Here is an 18,086-nt window from a genome sequence, read left to right as displayed (position 1 = left end):
CTAAAGCTTAAGCTGTTCAGTGATTGATTGTTGGTGTGCTATCAAACAGATATTTACAAGGTATCACTTGACAGTAATGAAACCTTTATAAATAACATAATCCCCTAAAACAGCCTGTTTATGGGGGCTGTGCTCCTGTACAAGTGGACACAGTTTCAACAATAGGAGTGAGTAAAACCAGGATCCTGTGGAATGAATGCAACCTCAACCCATGACCTGGGTTTGACATGCCTGAGGTGTTGCATGTACTTGTATATGAATGTGTGTGTGTGTGTTTCCATGGATGACAGGAAGAGAAAGGGTGATAGAGAGAGAGAGTGTGTGGAGCTGGCAAGTACTCACAAACATACAGTATGTGCATACACACACCAAAGGGCGCACACACCTGTTTGTTGGGGTGATACAATGTCCCACCATGAACGTGGCATTTCATCCACGAAGCCGCTGGGTTTGCAGCACTTGTGTATAAGGTGACACGCAATCAGCCAAGTTTTTCCACTTTACTTTTGTTTTCTTATATCAGTTTATGATTTAAAAAAACGTCAGCTGTTCAATAATATTTTATTGATGTATTTTTTTTGTATTTTTCTACCAACAGAGGGAAAATGTGGGCAGTGGGAAGGCAGCATGATGAACCACAAAACAGGAGCAGAAGATAAAACTCAGGTAGGTGAGATAAACACTAATGTGCCAAAGGGATTTCTGGTGACTTTTTAATTATTTCTCAGTACAAAAAGTCTGATTTGTGGAATAATAATCAATAATCACTGACTACTAGGGAGATGTTATTCACAGGAGTTTGCATGCCTCATATTACTGTTACTGCATCACAAAATCAAACCCTTAAATCCTTTGTATAATAAGCTGTTATATCCTAGAAAATGTCAGCACCAATGTTAAGCACAGAACACGTGGACTCAACTCAACTTTGTCTATTTGCAGATCATAAAATCTGCTGCATAGCACATGCAAATCAGTGATCACTTGACATGAACCTGCTCGCAGTTGGAGTCACATTGAAAGTACTAGAGTGTTTAGTTAATGCTCCTGGTAATATGCTGCGGACATTTTATGCACTAGACCTACAAAGAACTTGTCAAATAAATTGTCATTTTACTTAAAAATAAGACAAATTAAACAAAATTCAATACAATACCTTTGAACTTTATGTTATGAATAAATCATGTAAAAACAAATTAAAAACAAAAGAAATCCATTGTATTTAGTAAACTACTTTAGTTGTGGCTAGACCTAGCTTGCACTATGCTGTGAATTTATTTTGCCATTAACACTACTATTCCCAACTCCCAACTCTTGCCTAGTTGGCAATTCTGCTTTACAAGCCAGCAGTGCCTACCTCACCCAGCTTTCTAATATTGCTTTCTGCATTATGACTGTTTCTATCATTTTCCAGGCAGAAGAGAGAATGAGCAGGACCACCTCAGACTTACACTGTGACATTTTGCACTTAAACAGAGGAGAGAGTATCTCAGAGCTGTGCAAAACAAAAAAGACATTATACTCGCCTATGGTGTCTGTGGTGAGCTAGAATTTTCATAAACCTTATATTTTCATGCACTAGAGTGGCATAAAAACGGAGTCATCGTATCTCATCTGTCGCTCTATTTCAATAGATAGGGTCTGTGCATACTGCAGAATTCATGAATGCAGCCAGTCAAGGCAAACTGGACGTCATAGACAAGTATCTGGCTGATGGTGGGAACCCAAATGTACATGATGAGGTTAGCTCTTACTGATAGCAAAGATAAATTATAAAATATAGTTTACGATAAATAATTTCCACTTCTAAAATATGTAACCTTTGCAGTTGAAGAGGACAGCTCTACATCGTGCCTCTCTGGAAGGACACACTGCAGTAGTGCAGAGGCTTTTAGAAAAAGGAGCTGATATCAACTTTAAAGATCGAGTAAGCAATGCAGACAATTGCTTGTGTGTAACAATGATCATCTTCACACACTAAAGCTCCTCTAATGTTTTTCAGCTGGGCTCTAGGGCAATTCACTGGGCATGCAGAGGGGGAAGCCTGGGAGTTGTCAAAGCCCTGAAGAGCCATGGGGCTGACCTGAACATGAGAGACGAGGTAAATCTGCTTGTTACTTGTGCCTGTGTTTGTTCTGAGATAAATTCTGTTCTTATAGGGATTTGCTGACAAGTAACCCAGTTACAGTTTATGCTTGTGTCCACACCGCAGTTGTACAGCACTCCTCTGCATGTGGCCACAAGAACAGGTCACACTTCTGTTGTGGAGTACCTGTTGTCCTCTGGTGCCAAAATCAACTCCAGAGACCGGGTAGACAACACCTCAGTAGTTTTTAATTTCTGTGTTTCATCATATCTACAAAACATTTGTGTCATTAATACATATTTTCTGCTGTCAGGAAGGGGACACAGCCCTGCATGATGCTGTGCATCTCAACAGATACAAGATAGTGGAACTTCTAATAGTTGCAGGCGCCGACACAAAAATAAAAAATCATGTGAGTTATGCAAATGTGGTTCACTTTGAAGATTGCAAAATGTACTTAGTGTTTTTTTTCCCAAAGAACTAGACTTGATAGCTTTACTTGATGACTCTACAGCCAGCAGCCGGTTAATTCAGTAATTAGCTCATAATGAAGTAAATTTTGCTGCATTGTGAGGGGTTTCTTGGTCTTGTACAACAACTTCCTGTAGTGCCTGCAGCATGACAGTTGAGCACATCATCTCCCTAAAAGAGGCAAACTGATGCAATCTACCTACTGTGGCTTATATCTAAACATTATACACACACTATGTCCCCACACTAACACTAAGAACTTTGTTACAGGAGGGATTGACGGCAGTGCAGCAGGTAAAGCAATGGCAATTTGACATCGTGGAAACCCTGCAGAGGTTGGAGAAACTGAAGGGGATGACACTGGTGCCGCCTGAAAACAACTCAGGAGAGAAGTAAATAGTGCAGTGGAGCGTTATACTTCTACTCATTCATTAGACTCACGTGACTGTTCTATGTCTCAGGTTCGAATACATCCTGTAATTTCAATGCAAATCTGTATGCACCATGTTTAAACGTGCATTATCTTGGTGTCTGCAAATATGATTTCTGATGCCTTTGGAAGTTGAATAATAATGGACAGTGCTGTAGAGAAGCTTTGTTTGAATCAACATATAGGTGTTGCTTCATTGAGGAAACAAAGCAACAGTAGTTTGTTTGAGACGTCAGCTGACGATAGCAGATGGCTGGCATGCCCCTCACTAAAGTCAGGGATTCGAGGGGAGCTCAGTGGACATATTTTCCTTCTGTCATCAGTGGCTTAAATGTTCCTCAGGAAGGTTGATCATTTGTACTGGGGAACAGGGCTGCCTGCACCCCTCCTTACAGTGCAGTTGTACATAGGGAGGCAGCATTTCATGAATACATTTCAACAAACATTGTGCTTCTGCTGTGTCTTTCATAATCCAAATGTAAAATGCTGCTTTGACAAGCATGCAGTTGTGGTCTTCTGTTAAAATAGCAATGTGTTTATTGTAGACAACTCACCAGATACATTATCAGCCACACACAGTATTTCCTGTTCCAAGCAAAGCTGCGTAACTGTCAGGGACCTTAGTGGAGACACATACCAGCACAATACATCCTATGTTTTCAGTGTTTTGTTAACTTGAGATATTATTTATCAATATAATGTAGCTCATGTATCAGAAAGAAAAACAGACTCTTAAATTTGAGCTGACTTATGCACGCTTTACAGATTTCGCTGTCAAGCTGCTGAGGGCTGAAGTTGTGTCGAATGGGGAGGGGGGGGGATGGGGAAACGGGAGGCTCCATAATGTGTAGCAGCAAAAACCAGAAAAACCTGTTCATCCATGAGACGGTTAAACTTCCCCTTACAGCTGCAAATGCTGCACATCTCAGCCTCTGTGTTAGAACATCAGGTGCGGCCGCAATATCATCTAAAAATGAATAAACGCTTCTGTATACAAATCCAATGCTGTGACAACCAATAAAAAGCATGTTCCTTTTTCAACACACGTTTTTATTAAACACATCAACTGCCACCTAGGTGATACCTACTCAGACTTATTTCAGGAGAACGAGAGCATACTGTGCAGTAGTTTCCTCTAAGAGCACTCAAAGCAACATTATATTGTCACTGAAAAGAAGGTAACCATGGCAATGATATTTTCCAGGCAGGTGAAAGTCTGGACAGGCACGCTTATAAAGCACCATTTGTTTCAAGTTGGAAATGGATGTCGTATTCTTGTGTATTTAATGCCACTCAGGCAAGACTGTGTTTAGACAAAAAAAGGCTTGAGCAGGTGTCATCTCCACAATAGTGGAAAGGAGAAATAGTATTATACGATTCGAAATATAGCATATTTTACATACAGAAAACATGAAATAATCACTGTGCGCTTGTAGTTAGTGATACTGATGCATGCACTGATCTGCTTTTTGTTATCGTCTGTCTTCCTGACTGTACTGTGCAGTGCACGTCCATAACAAAGGGTGTATGTGAAGCAAGCAATAGTATAGGCTCACAACATTGAGTATTGTTTTTTGTTTGTTTTTTTATCATCCTAGAGTATAACAACAGTTATAACAAATCAGTAAGTGCAAATAATCCAGGCTATAGCTTTACAACAGGAATATTTACAACAGAATCTTATATCATTTCCCTGTTCAGCTGTCGGTTCTATTGTTTTTCTTGCATGCTTTATCCCCCAGGTGGATTTGTCCTTATTGATTTGTCCTTATTGTTCATCTATATGAAATAACATGTTCGAGGCTGTCATACCTTTAATATCGTTTGATTGTCTTTGGTTATATGTAGGCAACCCTAGACAAGCCATGTCTACAAGTGAGTTATAAGGCCTGTTAACTGTTCAAGTATTGAATTAATCTGTGGCTGGCTATAATGGTAAATAAATTCTTAGACACCTCAAAATACTCAACCACGCGATCTTACGTAAATATACATCTAAGTCCATTTTATGCCTGACCATTCAAACAATGAATAATTTGAAAGGTCAGAACAATTACAGTTACTGACAATACATATCTAGACACCTCAGAAAGAAAAACAAAGATAAGCATAAGAATAACATACTCTTAAATATAGATCTGATGAATAACATGTTTCATTCAGTTGCTTCAGTTAAGATATACGTCCCTAATTCGATGCATTTAATTAAGATTCTTCTTCTTTAACAACACTGGGGATGTCCAGTTATCCAAGTCTTGCAGATTACGCAGGGAGAAACATGAGAAAATGATTCAGTCAATTCTCCTCTCCAGTGATTTCCACTGGGAGTGGGATGTTTATTGGAGGAGAGCTACTGGACTGAATGATTTGAGCTGAAACTCAGCACCAGATTAGCAATGTGTCTCTCAGCGTGAAGGCAATCATCAGGCAGACCTCAAATTCATTGGGCTGACAGACACCATAGGGCAAATGATGCTGAAGAGGGCACTGTGCATCATCTGATTTTCAGATGGATGCCCTTGAAATACACTCCTGTACCAAAATGTCTTTAAGGCAAATGTGACTACTGCTCTCCAAAATGGAGAAACACCAGTGAAAAAACACATTTTTAAAATTATACAATTTGCAGCAGCGCAGTTAATTGAGATTTTAAAGGTCCCTGTGGAGCGTTTTGTACATAAAATTATGTAAAACTCTGTTTACATTGGCTTGTTATTTTTATTGTTATTTTTATTAAAATGTACTATGTGTATTTTGGAGACCTGACATATACAATGAATGCATTTCCTGTTTCGTAAATTTTATAATTTAATTTTAAGCTCCTTTTTCTTGTGTAGGTCTGTGTTTCCTGTGGGGACATTGTTAATCTTTCTTCCAAGTTACCACCACTATTAGCATCAATGCATTTGCATTCTCATGCCTGTGCATGACAAAAACAAAACAGATCCAATTGCAAAAATGTAGCGCTGCAAGTGGTCAAAAACTCCACAGGGTACTTCATGATGGATTGCAGCATTTTAAGTTGACTTTTTAGTAGCTAAGGTCTTGACATAAAGATGGTAAGAATAGGTATATATTCCCATACCCATTTTTACTTGTTTTAATATACGAGAGCTAACTACTCCAAAAACAGTTTGAAGCAGAACAATAATAAACAGCCACATTTGCTGTTTAAATAAATTCTGAATTAAAAGATGTGCTTCACGGAGTACATTGTTTGGTCAAATTGCATTTGCATTCCAAGCCACTGTGAATCAAGGAATTTGCAGAAAGAAGAAAAAGGGAAGTGGTGGTGAAAATAGAGAGAAACACACACAGAGAGAAGAGCTGGAGAAGAGTATACAAGTACACATCCCTGAGGCTCTCCTGGAAGGTGCTCGAACCCTGACCGTGTCTTCACCAGGCACCGTGACAGTCAAAGAGCCAGACAGCGAGCGCTGGAGGCTGAAGCCTGTGCATGCTGCACCACGCCAGGACACTTCTCTCTTTTCTGTAGCTTGTGGTTTTGAAAAAAGCCCTCGTTTCGTGGGACACCATGAGATCCATCTGGAAAAGTCAATAGCCCTGGAGGCAGAGACACAGGACAATATAACCAACCACAGAAAGACATTATTGACATCCTTATGGACAATCTGTTCCAGTGGTGGAATAGACTTACCATAACCCTCTACACGTCCGTCTTTGAATTCCCCTTCAAATTTCATTCCATCATATCGACTAAAGACCCCTGTACCTTGAAACTTCCCATGTGCAAATTCTCCTTCGTATCTGATGATGTGAAAAGACAGCAGGGTGTCACTTGTAACTTTTGATTGAGGACAAAACCTGCTTTCCTTTTTCTTACTCTGACAGACCTGGATCCATCTGTAAAGAGAAGTACGCCAGAGCCATGGAAGAGTCCATTCTCAAACTGGCCAGTGTAGCAGGTCCCGTCCTGAAACTTGAGCTGGCCAACACCGTGCCTCCGACCTGGAAAGTCGCACACCATCACCATGAGTAAGGATTCAAGCTTCAAACAGATGACGGAAACACAAAGCCATTTGCCTGTACAGGATTTCTTGTGTTTCTCGATACAACTTCTCAGTGGACACGAGTGTCATAGTGCTTTTTATAGGTTATTCTTTCATAACAGTGTGTAGCATACTGTTTGAAACAACCGACTGAGCATGACATTTCAACGTGTCAATGCAGCTCAGGGTTTTATATTCACTTGATACTGTAGAACAACTACATATGTCACGAGTCAGTACGTGCTTGGATTTAAGTAACTCCTGCAACACCCCTCCACCCCCCCGGCTAAAGGTTTACTACTGATTTAGAAGTCCCATCTGCCTCATGTGTGGTGAGAATTACCATACTCTAATCCAAGAGATTTTTAGCAGGATCGCCACTTTAGGATGCAGGAAATACTTGCATCCCCCTCCTGGTAGTCTACGGTTCATTGCTAAAGCTCAAAGTCATTTCAGAAGGCACGCACCTATACATTTCTGTGGATGTTTGCAGAAGAAAATCACAATGCTCTTGTTCATAGTATTTGGACTGATTTGGTTTCTTAACAGCAGCTGACAGAGGCCTCTGTAAAATTCTCAAAACAGATCCAAAGTCTAATCCAGAAGATTTGACAAAGCCAGAGCTTGCAAATCTGTCCCTGTTCGTCATGGGTTGTCAATGCCAGCTAATTGGGATTTGACTAAATAGCTTTAGTTATATGTGTGTGTGTGTGTGTGTGTGTGTGTGTGTGTGTGTGTGTGTGTGTGTGTGTGTGTGTGTGAAAGAGAGAGAGACACTGAAAGAAGTCCAAGCATCCTCTTAATCAAAGGTGATATTTTACTTTTCAGTATTTTACAATGGGTAAAACATTGTCTTTTATAAATGAAGTGATTACTATATAAAAAGAATTCATACTTTATTAGTCCCCTTCCTCTGTGGACAAGCAGCCACATTTTAAGCTCTAAGGTTCTGGGATCAGTGTCTTGACATGTGGCAAGGAATTGGGGGAGAAGGGAATCTGCTGTAGGCTAAACTGCACATATATATGGAAAACACTGGGTAGGTAGGCTTAGTTAAAATAATGGAAAATATACAGTATAATGTCTGTAGGTTACCTACATACAGTAATAGTCAAACTGTCAGTTAAAATATTAATATTTAAATGATATGTAACAAACATAGAATAAGTTTTCTCACGCTATAAATGCCTCACTATTCTGTTTCACATGGATGACAACTTACATGTGCACAACACGGGGGACTACAGCACATCTACTACAAAAATAAAAGCTTGTTTGTAATATTTGCACACACACTTTATTTAAAAACTAACTACGGAGCTGTCTTGCCTTCTTTCCACTCTCCATGGTACTCTTCTCCACTGGCATAGGTGAATGATCCTCTGGTCAGAGTCATGGCCCCCCTGTTTTCAACACATACACATTAGACACAGGACCATACAGTCTCATGTGACTAGTATTCAATTTCTCTAGTGACAGTAGCCTACTAAACGCCATGAATAAATTAGTCTGACAACTATTTCACAATTAAATAGCTGAATTATTGACAAACCTTTTGAGAAATAACCCTCCAGGCTTTATGAACTTTCAACCCAACAAGGTTGTTTAATGGTCAGTGCATGTTGCTGGTGGTGATGCTGTGTAAAGTGGGAAGAAACGCCCTCTAACTGTGAAAGCATACACTGGAAAACGTGACTGAAGAACGACTGCAGACATAAACAAAAGCTTTTCACTTAGTGACCATTTCCAAATATTTCAGTAGCTCTCTCGCTCCTAAGCCACTGACTATGTGGCAGAATGGCAGTCAGGTGTAGTTTTACACATGCGGTCGCCAGTGAATATCTATAATTCATCAGCTCAACCCCAGCACTGAAACATGTATTATAAATATCCAACTTAGACTGTCAATAGCCTATTTCGATCAGCGTTTGGATGTTGTTGGACAGACAATCGCCTTCAATGACAAGCCCGCTGTACGTAAATCTACTGTAAACTAAAGCATCACAGACGATCGACAGATCCTATTAACGCCATCATTTACCTGTACGCTACGTTTGTCGTCGTTGAAGCATGGAAAGCACCGTAAAAGAGCGGAGGGGCGTCAAAATATGAAAACACCGGCTGAGAGCCCTGTGTTGCATTCAGGTGCTCCCCGTAAATTAATTGTCCGAGTCCAGCAGCCTTCAGATACACTGCCTTTTCCACACGTTAGAAATATTAGAAATATAAATAAACATTCAAATACTGATGTTTTATTAGGGATTAAAACGAACAGCTTAGTTACAACAACTCAGGAATTGCGCAATATGTCTCTATAGGCTATAGACCTAATAATATTAAAACGTTACATTCTTTGACTGGCTTCACTTGTTTTTGACCCCTAGAGACATACAGCAACATTAACAGAAACCTACCCTCCTGTTAGACATATTTGTTTCATTTGTCGTGTCTATGTTTATGTTTATGCCCGCTTCGGCTTAAGATGGCAATAATCCCGACAGCACTTAAAGGCAGCATTACAACAGCATCATTGCTGCTGTGTTTGATTGCATGACTCCTCTGGCTCCCATTGAAAACTCCTTCTGATTGGCCTAGTGTCCTACAGCATAGAGACAGTGGCAGACATTTATAAATGGTTGTTGGGCATATTTAGGAAACTTCTTGATGCACTACAGCTAAAAGAAGCACACTGTGTAATTTGTTTGTAATCTAGGAGGCTATAAAATGTAAAATGTGTAAGTTGCTGACTGGCTGACTGGGACTATTTTGTATAATGATGGTATTATTAACAATATATTACATTGGTACATTATACTATTTCCTAAGGTGTCCGTATACTTTATCAGAAGAGGTTTTGGAAACCCCTTTCACTAGGTCTTTTCATTGAAATTTACCATTATAACCATTTTAATTTAGCATATTATTGTTTGCCAGTTACAAATGGCAAGTACAACCGATGCCTGGGAATATCACACAGGATCTGGTATTTATTGATAAGCGGATGATCTGTAAGTAGTGGATACATTTTGACCTGATGGTCCTAGGTGAAACCAAAGTCAGCAGAGACATTAAATAAAAAGAGTCTAGTAAAATAGGCTGCATGCAATTTTCTAACAATACATCCAGCACCCCCTGAACTTTCTATTTAGGGGCCATAGAAAATATATTAACTCAGTGCATCAAAGTGTGGTGCAGACAGCTCCGGTCAGGACTGCAAAGCACTGCAGAGGGTTGTACCTAGCTGAGTGCATCTCAGGGACTGCTCTACCCCATCTGCAGAACATGGGGATGCTGAAATCATTAAGGACTCAAACCACCCTAGTAACTGTCTATTCATCTGGTTACCATCTGGTAAGCGCTTCTGTAGGCTGATGGCCAAAACTAAGAGATTTAGGAAGAGCTTTTTCCCCCAGGCCACTAGGCTCCTGAACTCTAAGTTACTAGACTCTTAACTTAGCATGCAGATATACTGGACATTGTCACCTGTACACAGCACTTCTAGTTATATTACCGTTAGGTAATAACTGGCAATATTGTACTGCTTCTTTGCACAGCTTGCTCACTCCTGTTCATATTTATATTTATGTTATTGTGGTTATAGTTATAACTGAATACTTCTTAGACTTCTCAGTTTCTTTCAGCTTGTTTCTTTAGTGTTTGTATCTACTTAGTTTTTCTCTTTATATCCTTGTTTATTAATAATTTGCACAGTCTGTGGAGTGGAATTGATTCACATTACACTGCTAGTTATATTGCCCATATAACCGTGTGTGTTTTTTTTTTAAACAGATGTTAAAATATTGCACAAGTTAATTGAAAAGAAAAACTGACTGATGGTGCTAGAGAAAAAGTCAGAGAAAGTAATTAGTAGGCTATTCATCCTCCTCTATGTTTAATGAAAGCCAGTACGTTTTATAATATTTATCAATTAACTACCATAAGCCAAACTGGTTAAAAAAGTTAATTTATTGTAGTCTGGTAATCAAATCACCACTTAATAATTGCAACATAGAAAATAATAGGGCAATGGGGCAGCTGCCTAGATAATAAAATCCAGCCTATACTACACAATTAGTGACCCTTTAAACCACGTCATTTCACAGCAAAACGTACGAGTCTGAACTCTATATTATATTTTAAATAACAAAAATAGTCGTTGCTTACATTGATGGGTAAATATGCCAGAATATTAGCGTAGCGTATTAGCGCCCCTGATGTTTAACCGCGAGTAATTGTTTTTGTGTGAGAGTATTTCCTCTTCGAGCCAGGCGCGCGCGTTCACGCCTGCCGCTCTTCCTCTTCTCGTGCTCGCGCCCGCCGCACAAGAACGATAGAAAATGGCGAGTCATTGTAAACGGCAGCAATGCACAATCGACAGGCGCGGCTTTCGGCAGGAACTTGACTCGTGGCGACACAAACTCATTAACTGTGTAGGTAAGCATAATGCCAGTAGCACACTGTGCAATTTTACGGGTTGGATTTGAGCTCCGTGTGACCGCTATCGGTGTAAATAAGCATCTATTACCGCACTCACTCGGGGCATCTCCGTGTGACTTTTTTGTCCTCAACTGTTTCCTTCTCTCGGCACCCAGCCGGAGCATTTAGCCAAATGCTGCAGTTTGTTGCCGTGTTGCACTGCTTCGCGGGCTTCGTTGTTGGTTTTATTGTCCTCAAATTCAAAGCGCATACTTATTTACTGGCCTAATGTTAGTTTGTTTAAAAGGCACCGTGCTTCTTTTAAAGGGAGTGTCACCAGGCGTTTCGTCGGCCAACAGACCCCGTTTGCTAAAATGCGCGCACCCGTGTGACGCTACTGTATTTTGGATGGGGGAGGGCAACATATGTCCGTGGTGGATGTTTTCAGTTCACGTCGGCTTTTTGCGTTTTGCAAATGATCTTCTGTGGACACACTGCATCGAGGAAGTGTCTGAGACCCCCCCCCCCTCTATTGGGGAGTTTCTTTTTTCACGATCCCCTAACTTCATCCCCTAACATGAGTTAGTTTCTCAGACCTCCTTAAAACAAATAACTCAAAGGCATTTGTTTACTTCAGCTCATTGTATTGTGAGGGGGAAGGGTGGGGGGGTTGGTTAAGATGGGTGGGAATTGAAGATGCATTATAATTTTGTGATGTTATAGCTGCTTTTAATATATTTTGGTAGGCGCACGCAGTACAGCACATAATCTACAGTAGGCCTAAATGTTTGGGCTTTAATCTATTTATTCATGTTATTCATTCAACATTTGATCCCAAAGCTTCCTTTTTTGCCACTGGCAAGTCAAAGCTTTTCCTTTTCCTGTTCCTGAGTTGTCGTATCTTTTGGATGGGTTTGCACAAAATGTGGATCACTTCCTAGACTGCAATGATTGGAGTCATTATATGAAATGTCTTACATGCATATGTTGTAATCCTGTGCGTTCATGTGGCTGTTTGCAGTTCAAACCTGTGCTGTGTTGAAAGTGATGCATAAATGCTACTAGGTTTGACAGAGTTACGGAGAAGTAACCATGGTTCTCATTGAGACGTGAAGCAGACAAGTTCAGGCGTTGTTAGATTAATCAAAAGATGCATTTGTGGAAGGGTCTTAATAGATTAAAGAGAAAATTTATACTTGGAGGTTAATGAAAAGCTGCAAAACTAACAACAGTCCTATCACGCGCAGCTGGATTTTCTTGTCTGTCTCATGCTAATTAGTAACTGTGACCATGTTAACATGCTGAACTGATATAGTGACCATGGTAAAATATTATATCAGCTTGACAAAAGCATTCACATTTAATACTGTGACCCAGTGATCCTCAGAGACGAAGCATGACTTTAGAATATTGGCCTTAATATATTAAGAGCAGGTCAGGAGAACTTTTAAAATACAATACAAGTCAGTGTAACTGCATTACCTTTCCTGTTTTGTGGTTTAGTATATATGTTATCCAGGATGAATACTCTGCTGCTTGACATGTTGTTTATTGTAAACAGTATCATGTAACTTATCTTGAATGGCAAGTAGACAAAGTCTGTAGGCTTGGTTGTATGTTCAGTTGTTCTGCTCCAAATTAAATAAAATAAATTGTAGAACTTGACAATACTTCTTTAGGATTACATCACTTTCTGTTTTTGACTCTTGCAGTTTCCTTTTTCTGAAACACATGATTAATACAACATAATTCTCCACTGGCACTGAAGTTCTCTGTGATATTTTTTATTTAATTCCCTACATACTGAATGTAGTCGTCTTACAGTCTCTGACAGAATGGCTTAAGGGAGAGGCCATTTTTAAATCCTCACCTTACTAACCTCCTCCTTTTGACTTGGTAACATAGCAACAGTCAATATGGACTCCATCACACACAGTTTCAGTTTTAATTATAAATCATATTTTATTCAGAGTCATAGGGAAATATAGATCACACAGTTTCCTCTATTAAATCATTAACAAATGCAATGTGATTCATTAAAGAGTGATTCAGTTTTATGCAAGACTAAGTGCTTTTTTGCTGAATAAAAAACAACTTGCAAATCTGAACATCTACCTCAGAAATCTGCAAACTATCAAGAACGTTGACACTCTGTGTCTGTGATTTTTGGTCACATGTAAAACAAGATTCGAAAATGTGCTTTAAACCACTGTGCACAAAAAACAAATTTAATGCGGGAATGCAACTTCTGATGTTGCTGATCTCAAAATGTCATATTAAATCAATCTCACTTAAATATGCTGCTTCCTATAGGTCTATGATGTTGATAAAAGGCATGTAAATTGTGCGCACAAAATTCATGACTCAAAGGACCACTTGTGTGAAGTTACTTGAAGCAGTAACATTGAATCTGACAGTAAAGTCTTTAGTAAAGTTTTTATGTTTACTTTTTGCTGAAGTTGCATGTTGATGAATATTCACATCTTTGCTTTGTTGCGGTAGGTTAGATGTTGACTAGAATTGAGCAAAGAGCAATTGTTGTATAACAGTTTAAAGACACCAATTAAAGCCCATTGCTTGACAGCCAGTCATAGGCCAGTGGAGTAAAAGTTTAGGTCCATCATTATGTGTGATGTTTTATGCACCATAGTTGATAAATATATTCTCTATGTGATAAATAATGTTTAATTGACCGTGGCCTTTAATTGATTTCATACACAGACACCAGTGGCAAGAAAAATAAATGTAACTGTAGAATCCTACCCATGTATTTCTAATTTGTTCTCTCAATAATTTACTTACAACTTAAGTTGTCATAGTATTTGTAAGGAGCCAGGAAAACTCTTTGAACCCTCACCAGTTTGCAATTCTGTTAGAACAGTAGGGGTAAAATTCACAGGTTAACACTTTTTAACATAAGAGATAATCTTAGTACGGGGTAGCTGTTTAAGTAATGTTTTTGGTACGTGTCAACTAATCCAGAGCAAATATATTTCAGCAGGGAGACTACAATACTAGGTAGTCTGCATGCTTATCATTGGAAAGAACTTGGAAAGAGAATAATAGTTTTGACACTGAACTGTTCAGTTCGTCGGTTCCCCTTTCATGAATGACAAACATCTCTTGTATTTGGGTCATAATTGTGATGCTGCAGAGTACATGACAACAGCATTCATCTGCAGAATAGCATATTCTGTCCATGACAACAAGGACATACTTTTGTTTGGCTTTTTGGAGGAGCGGGCTGCACGCCACCATCACCATGCTGATGCTGAAATGGACATTTTGTCTTTGTGTATTTAATGTGAGCTGTGAAACTGCAGGGCAGAGACTAGGACAATTGTTCCATAGAACAGCAGCAACAATTGTCTGTATGTTTGCCTATACATGTGTTCATGGTCATCGGCCCCCAGATGCAAACTATGTGGCAGAAAATGTGTATTCTGTCTGGATTTTGGGAGTTTGGACTGAAACAGCGCTAGCTACCATTTAAAAATGTCTGGAATGTCAGTTATTCATGCTTGTATTCGACATGTGGACGAGTGGGATTAAGGCTTTGCTCAACAATTAACTAGCTAATATTGACACCAGTCCAATTGTCTTGTTTTATAATTTAAACGTTAGCATGGCCCATTATGTGTCCACTGTGATGGACCTCTGGCCTAAAACGTCCTAACTAAAAAGAAGTTTGAAGTTTTGACATTTTGTAAAACATAAACAACAACTATAATGGTTTTGCTTGAAATGCCTTTGGCTGTGTGTGTTTGGGCACACAGTGTGTGTGTGTGTGTGTGTATACCCTTTTTTTACATTTTCCAAAAGTCACAGTCGTCTCATATTTGTTATTCTGAATTGTGCTTTGTAAAGCATTACACAACCAGTAAGCTAGTCTGTTGACCTACAGTAAGTTCCTTTTTGTTTACAGAATAGTAGCTAACAATACATACTTTTTCAATGGGTAGGCATTACGCATGGTCTCTTTGTGATGGCCTGAATGGAGATGAAAATAGGCATGTAGCTCGACTAATTTGTGTAACTTTGTCATCTCTGCACTCATCCTTAGCCCTGAGCCACTAGCCCTGTTTTATATCATAGAGCCTTGCTCCGGGATATCAATGACCCTCTTCCTACAAATTCATGAACATCACAGTCTGAACATTAGTTTTATTATGAAACATGGTACATTTTTAAAGGATTAAATGATCTCTTGATCAGTTATTTTTATTACTGCCAAAGGTTAGAGTCAAAGATGCAACATTTAGCAAGATTTATTTGGGCTTTACACTGATTTTATTAGCTTAGGAAAGCTCTTGTTCCATGAGCTTGTCGTCACTCTTTTGGAGATGTGTACACTTGTTACAGTGGGGGAAGGGTTGAATGGAGGTTGATGCAGTACTGTACACCTTCAGCACTAGAGCAGCAGAGGGAAGAGTGGGTAATCCGGTGGAATAAGCACTGCAGTCCCATGATGAATATAAATGTTTAGCATTCAATGAACTTTTTAGTTTTTTTGTGATGCTTAAGGTATACAGATTTAAAAATTTGATTACTGACTGTATGAATAACAGACATACGTTGGCATAAAAAGATTGTTTTTCTGCATTCATTTACCATAAAATATTTTCATCTTCATCTTAGATCTTCATCTAAGTCAAGGGTATTAACAAATGTGTGCCTAAAATAATTACCCAAAAAGAGTCTGATCTTTCATCTCTGTTGGGAACAACCATAAAACCCTCATGGTGCTAGTGTAAAAAGTATGCTAGACCTTGGAATAATGACCTTAAAAAAGCTAATGGGTCAGGTGCTAGCATACCTGGAGTCATTGTTAAGAACATTATTTTGTAGGTGTGGACTAGAGCTACTTTGAATAACAAAAATCACTCAAACCAGCCATACCTCGCCAAAAGGAGCTTTTAGAGGATCTACGATCAAAAATTCTTGATTTACATGAAGCTGGAAAGGGTTATAAAGTCATGTCAAAGACTTTAGAAATTCACCAGTCTACAGTTAGGCAAACAATCTACAAATGAAGACACTTTGGGACTGTGGCTACGCTACCAAGAAGTGGGCGGCCAGTCAAAATGACCCCAAGAGCACAACAAACACTCATCAAGAAGGTAAAGAAACAACCCAGAGTGACAGCCAAAGATTTGAAGGCATCATTGGAACTGGCTAACATCTGTGTTCAATTAGTTATTAATTCCAAGGGTTCACATACTTTCTCCACTAGCACTATGAGAGTTTTATGATTGTTCTCAATAAAGACATAAAAGATCATATTTTGTTTTGTGTTATTGTTTTAGGCGCATTATATTTGTTAATACTCTTAACTTGAATGAAGATCAGATAAAATTTTATGACAAATTAGTGCAGAAACCATGGAATTTCAAAAAGTTGACTTTTTCTAGCCAATGTAGAAGGGACACATGTCTCTCATACTTATTAACTTTTATCTAATCTACCTGGTACCTATGAAGGATAACAGCTTTTTGTTAGAAAAGGTGTAATAATGAAATGATAGACATATACAACATGACTAGTAGTAAAGTAGTTGAGAATTACCTCCGGTGCCAAAATTGTGTAAATAAGTCCATGACCTTTGCACACTGGCCATGTTAAATGACTTGTTTTCGGTTCTCTAACACTTGGCAGGGCAAGTAGTAAGACATCTTACTAGCTGAATCATAACAAATAATATGGACCACTGCTGAAAGAAATCTAGAGCATTGCAGTATTAAACATTCATTTACATTCAAATTATGTTGCCTGTTAAATTGGAGGATAAGCTCTGAAGACTTTTCTGAATACACCCAGGGGTGGTAATGAATTCACTTTTGTTATAGATCAATTTGCATAGACTCTGTAAACTGTATGATATTGTTTTGCTCCTGGCAAACACTTTGAATATAACACTCTGGAGATTTTGGCACCCCACTTTGTTTCATCCTTATAGTAACAGCAGTTCAGTGTCATGCTAACTGTTGTACAGTGTCATATTCAAAAATACTAGATTATAGATTAGTATAGATACTAGATTTTTCAAAAATTCACATAACAAAGTATAACCTTGCTGTATTATTTTAAAGAATGCCCTGTGTAAAATGTATAAACAGCAATAACCAACAATAAACTTGAACTGCAAATACACAGTAGGAAGAAAGTACAGATTTGAGGTGTGGTGTCAGTGTTTATGCTTTGAATAAGAAGCCCTGCTCACTTTGCCCTATTCTTAAACAAGTACTCTCATTTTAGGTATGAATTGCATAACAGCACGCTGGTTGTAGACAATATCAACAGTGACCAAATTGACTATTTGCTACACTGCCAAACTATTTAGTGCATAGCTTCAGCAATAAGCATTAAAGAGGGGTTTTATCATACATTATGTTCAGTTCATAGTGATGTAAAGCATAGGTTAAGGTTAGGATTTAGGGATGTTAATCTGGTCCTAGATCTGTGGGATTTGTCTTTCTAAGTGCTTGTGGGAAGGACTAGGGTGTTACACATTCTGAATCTATCCTCTCTTCCTGTCGCTGATTGGCTAGAGATGTAGGTCAGAAGAAGGCTAAAGCAGATTAGGGAGAGTTGTTACTCACTGTGAACGTACATAAGCTTTCATGTAAAGACCTTCTAGAAAGTTTCATGGTCGGGTTATAAGTTGTTTATCAAA

The 18,086-nt window shown here is 38.8% G+C and overlaps 3 protein-coding genes across 8 annotated transcripts in view; 2 read left to right on the top strand and 1 right to left on the bottom strand.

The window, feature by feature from the left end:
• The first annotated feature begins 1,494 nt into the window (after positions 1-1,494).
• Positions 1,495-3,526, top strand: LOC113159280 (ankyrin repeat domain-containing protein 2). Its single transcript, XM_026355895.1, has 7 exons — positions 1,495-1,540; positions 1,635-1,742; positions 1,829-1,927; positions 2,003-2,101; positions 2,213-2,311; positions 2,400-2,498; positions 2,828-3,526. The coding sequence occupies exons 1-7, from the start codon at positions 1,529-1,531 to the stop codon at positions 2,951-2,953; spliced, it is 642 nt and encodes a 213-aa protein (XP_026211680.1). The 5' UTR covers positions 1,495-1,528; the 3' UTR covers positions 2,954-3,526.
• Positions 3,527-4,019: 493 nt separating this feature from the next.
• morn4 (MORN repeat containing 4) lies at positions 4,020-12,006 on the bottom strand. 5 transcript variants are annotated; one of them, XM_026355061.1, is made up of 6 exons: positions 9,039-9,086; positions 8,550-8,634; positions 8,327-8,400; positions 6,842-6,956; positions 6,646-6,755; positions 4,020-6,551 (listed from the first exon to the last, which is right to left on the bottom strand). In XM_026355061.1, exons 3-6 carry the CDS (start codon positions 8,391-8,393, stop codon positions 6,403-6,405), a joined length of 441 nt encoding a protein of 146 aa, XP_026210846.1. In that variant the 5' UTR covers positions 8,394-8,400; positions 8,550-8,634; positions 9,039-9,086; the 3' UTR covers positions 4,020-6,402. The 5 variants fall into 5 exon arrangements, with proteins under 5 accessions (XP_026210846.1, XP_026210848.1, XP_026210850.1 ...); XM_026355063.1 differs by lacking the exons at positions 8,550-8,634; positions 9,039-9,086 and adding an exon at positions 11,532-12,001; XM_026355065.1 differs by lacking the exon at positions 8,550-8,634 and having other exon boundaries at positions 9,039-9,162.
• The window catches only part of wu:fc17b08 (ligand-dependent corepressor), a 25,648-nt gene continuing 18,650 nt past the window's right edge, over positions 11,089-18,086 (top strand). Inside the window, exon 1 of one of the 2 annotated variants that reach the window (XM_026355056.1) lies at positions 11,089-11,431. In XM_026355056.1, the coding sequence (XP_026210841.1) occupies positions 11,335-11,431 (97 nt within the window). In that variant the 5' untranslated portion in view covers positions 11,089-11,334. The remainder of the gene's footprint in view (positions 11,432-18,086) is intronic. The other variant, XM_026355055.1, reaches the window with a different exon arrangement.

Source organism: Anabas testudineus, chromosome 15 (genome assembly GCF_900324465.2).
Source record: "Anabas testudineus chromosome 15, fAnaTes1.2, whole genome shotgun sequence".
NCBI lineage: Eukaryota > Metazoa > Chordata > Actinopteri > Anabantiformes > Anabantidae > Anabas > Anabas testudineus.
Note: the sequence above shows the minus strand (reverse complement) of the source record. Positions and strands in the feature narration are given on the sequence as shown.

Bases quoted from the DNA above. Each gene is read 5' to 3' on its own strand.
- LOC113159280 (XM_026355895.1), top strand. The intron at 1,743-1,828 runs GTTAGCTCTTAC...TAACCTTTGCAG, and splicing joins ACCCAAATGTACATGATGAG to TTGAAGAGGACAGCTCTACA. The intron at 2,312-2,399 runs GTAGACAACACC...TTCTGCTGTCAG, and splicing joins AAATCAACTCCAGAGACCGG to GAAGGGGACACAGCCCTGCA.
- morn4 (XM_026355064.1), bottom strand. From the start codon at position 11,598: ATGCTCCGGCTGGGTGCCGAGAGAAGGAAACAGTTGAGGACAAAAAAG. The intron at 6,957-11,531 runs GTGAGTGCGGTA...GCGACTTTCCAG, and splicing joins GTCACACGGAGATGCCCCGA to GTCGGAGGCACGGTGTTGGC. The intron at 6,756-6,841 runs GTCTGTCAGAGT...TCACATCATCAG, and splicing joins CTCTTTACAGATGGATCCAG to ATACGAAGGAGAATTTGCAC.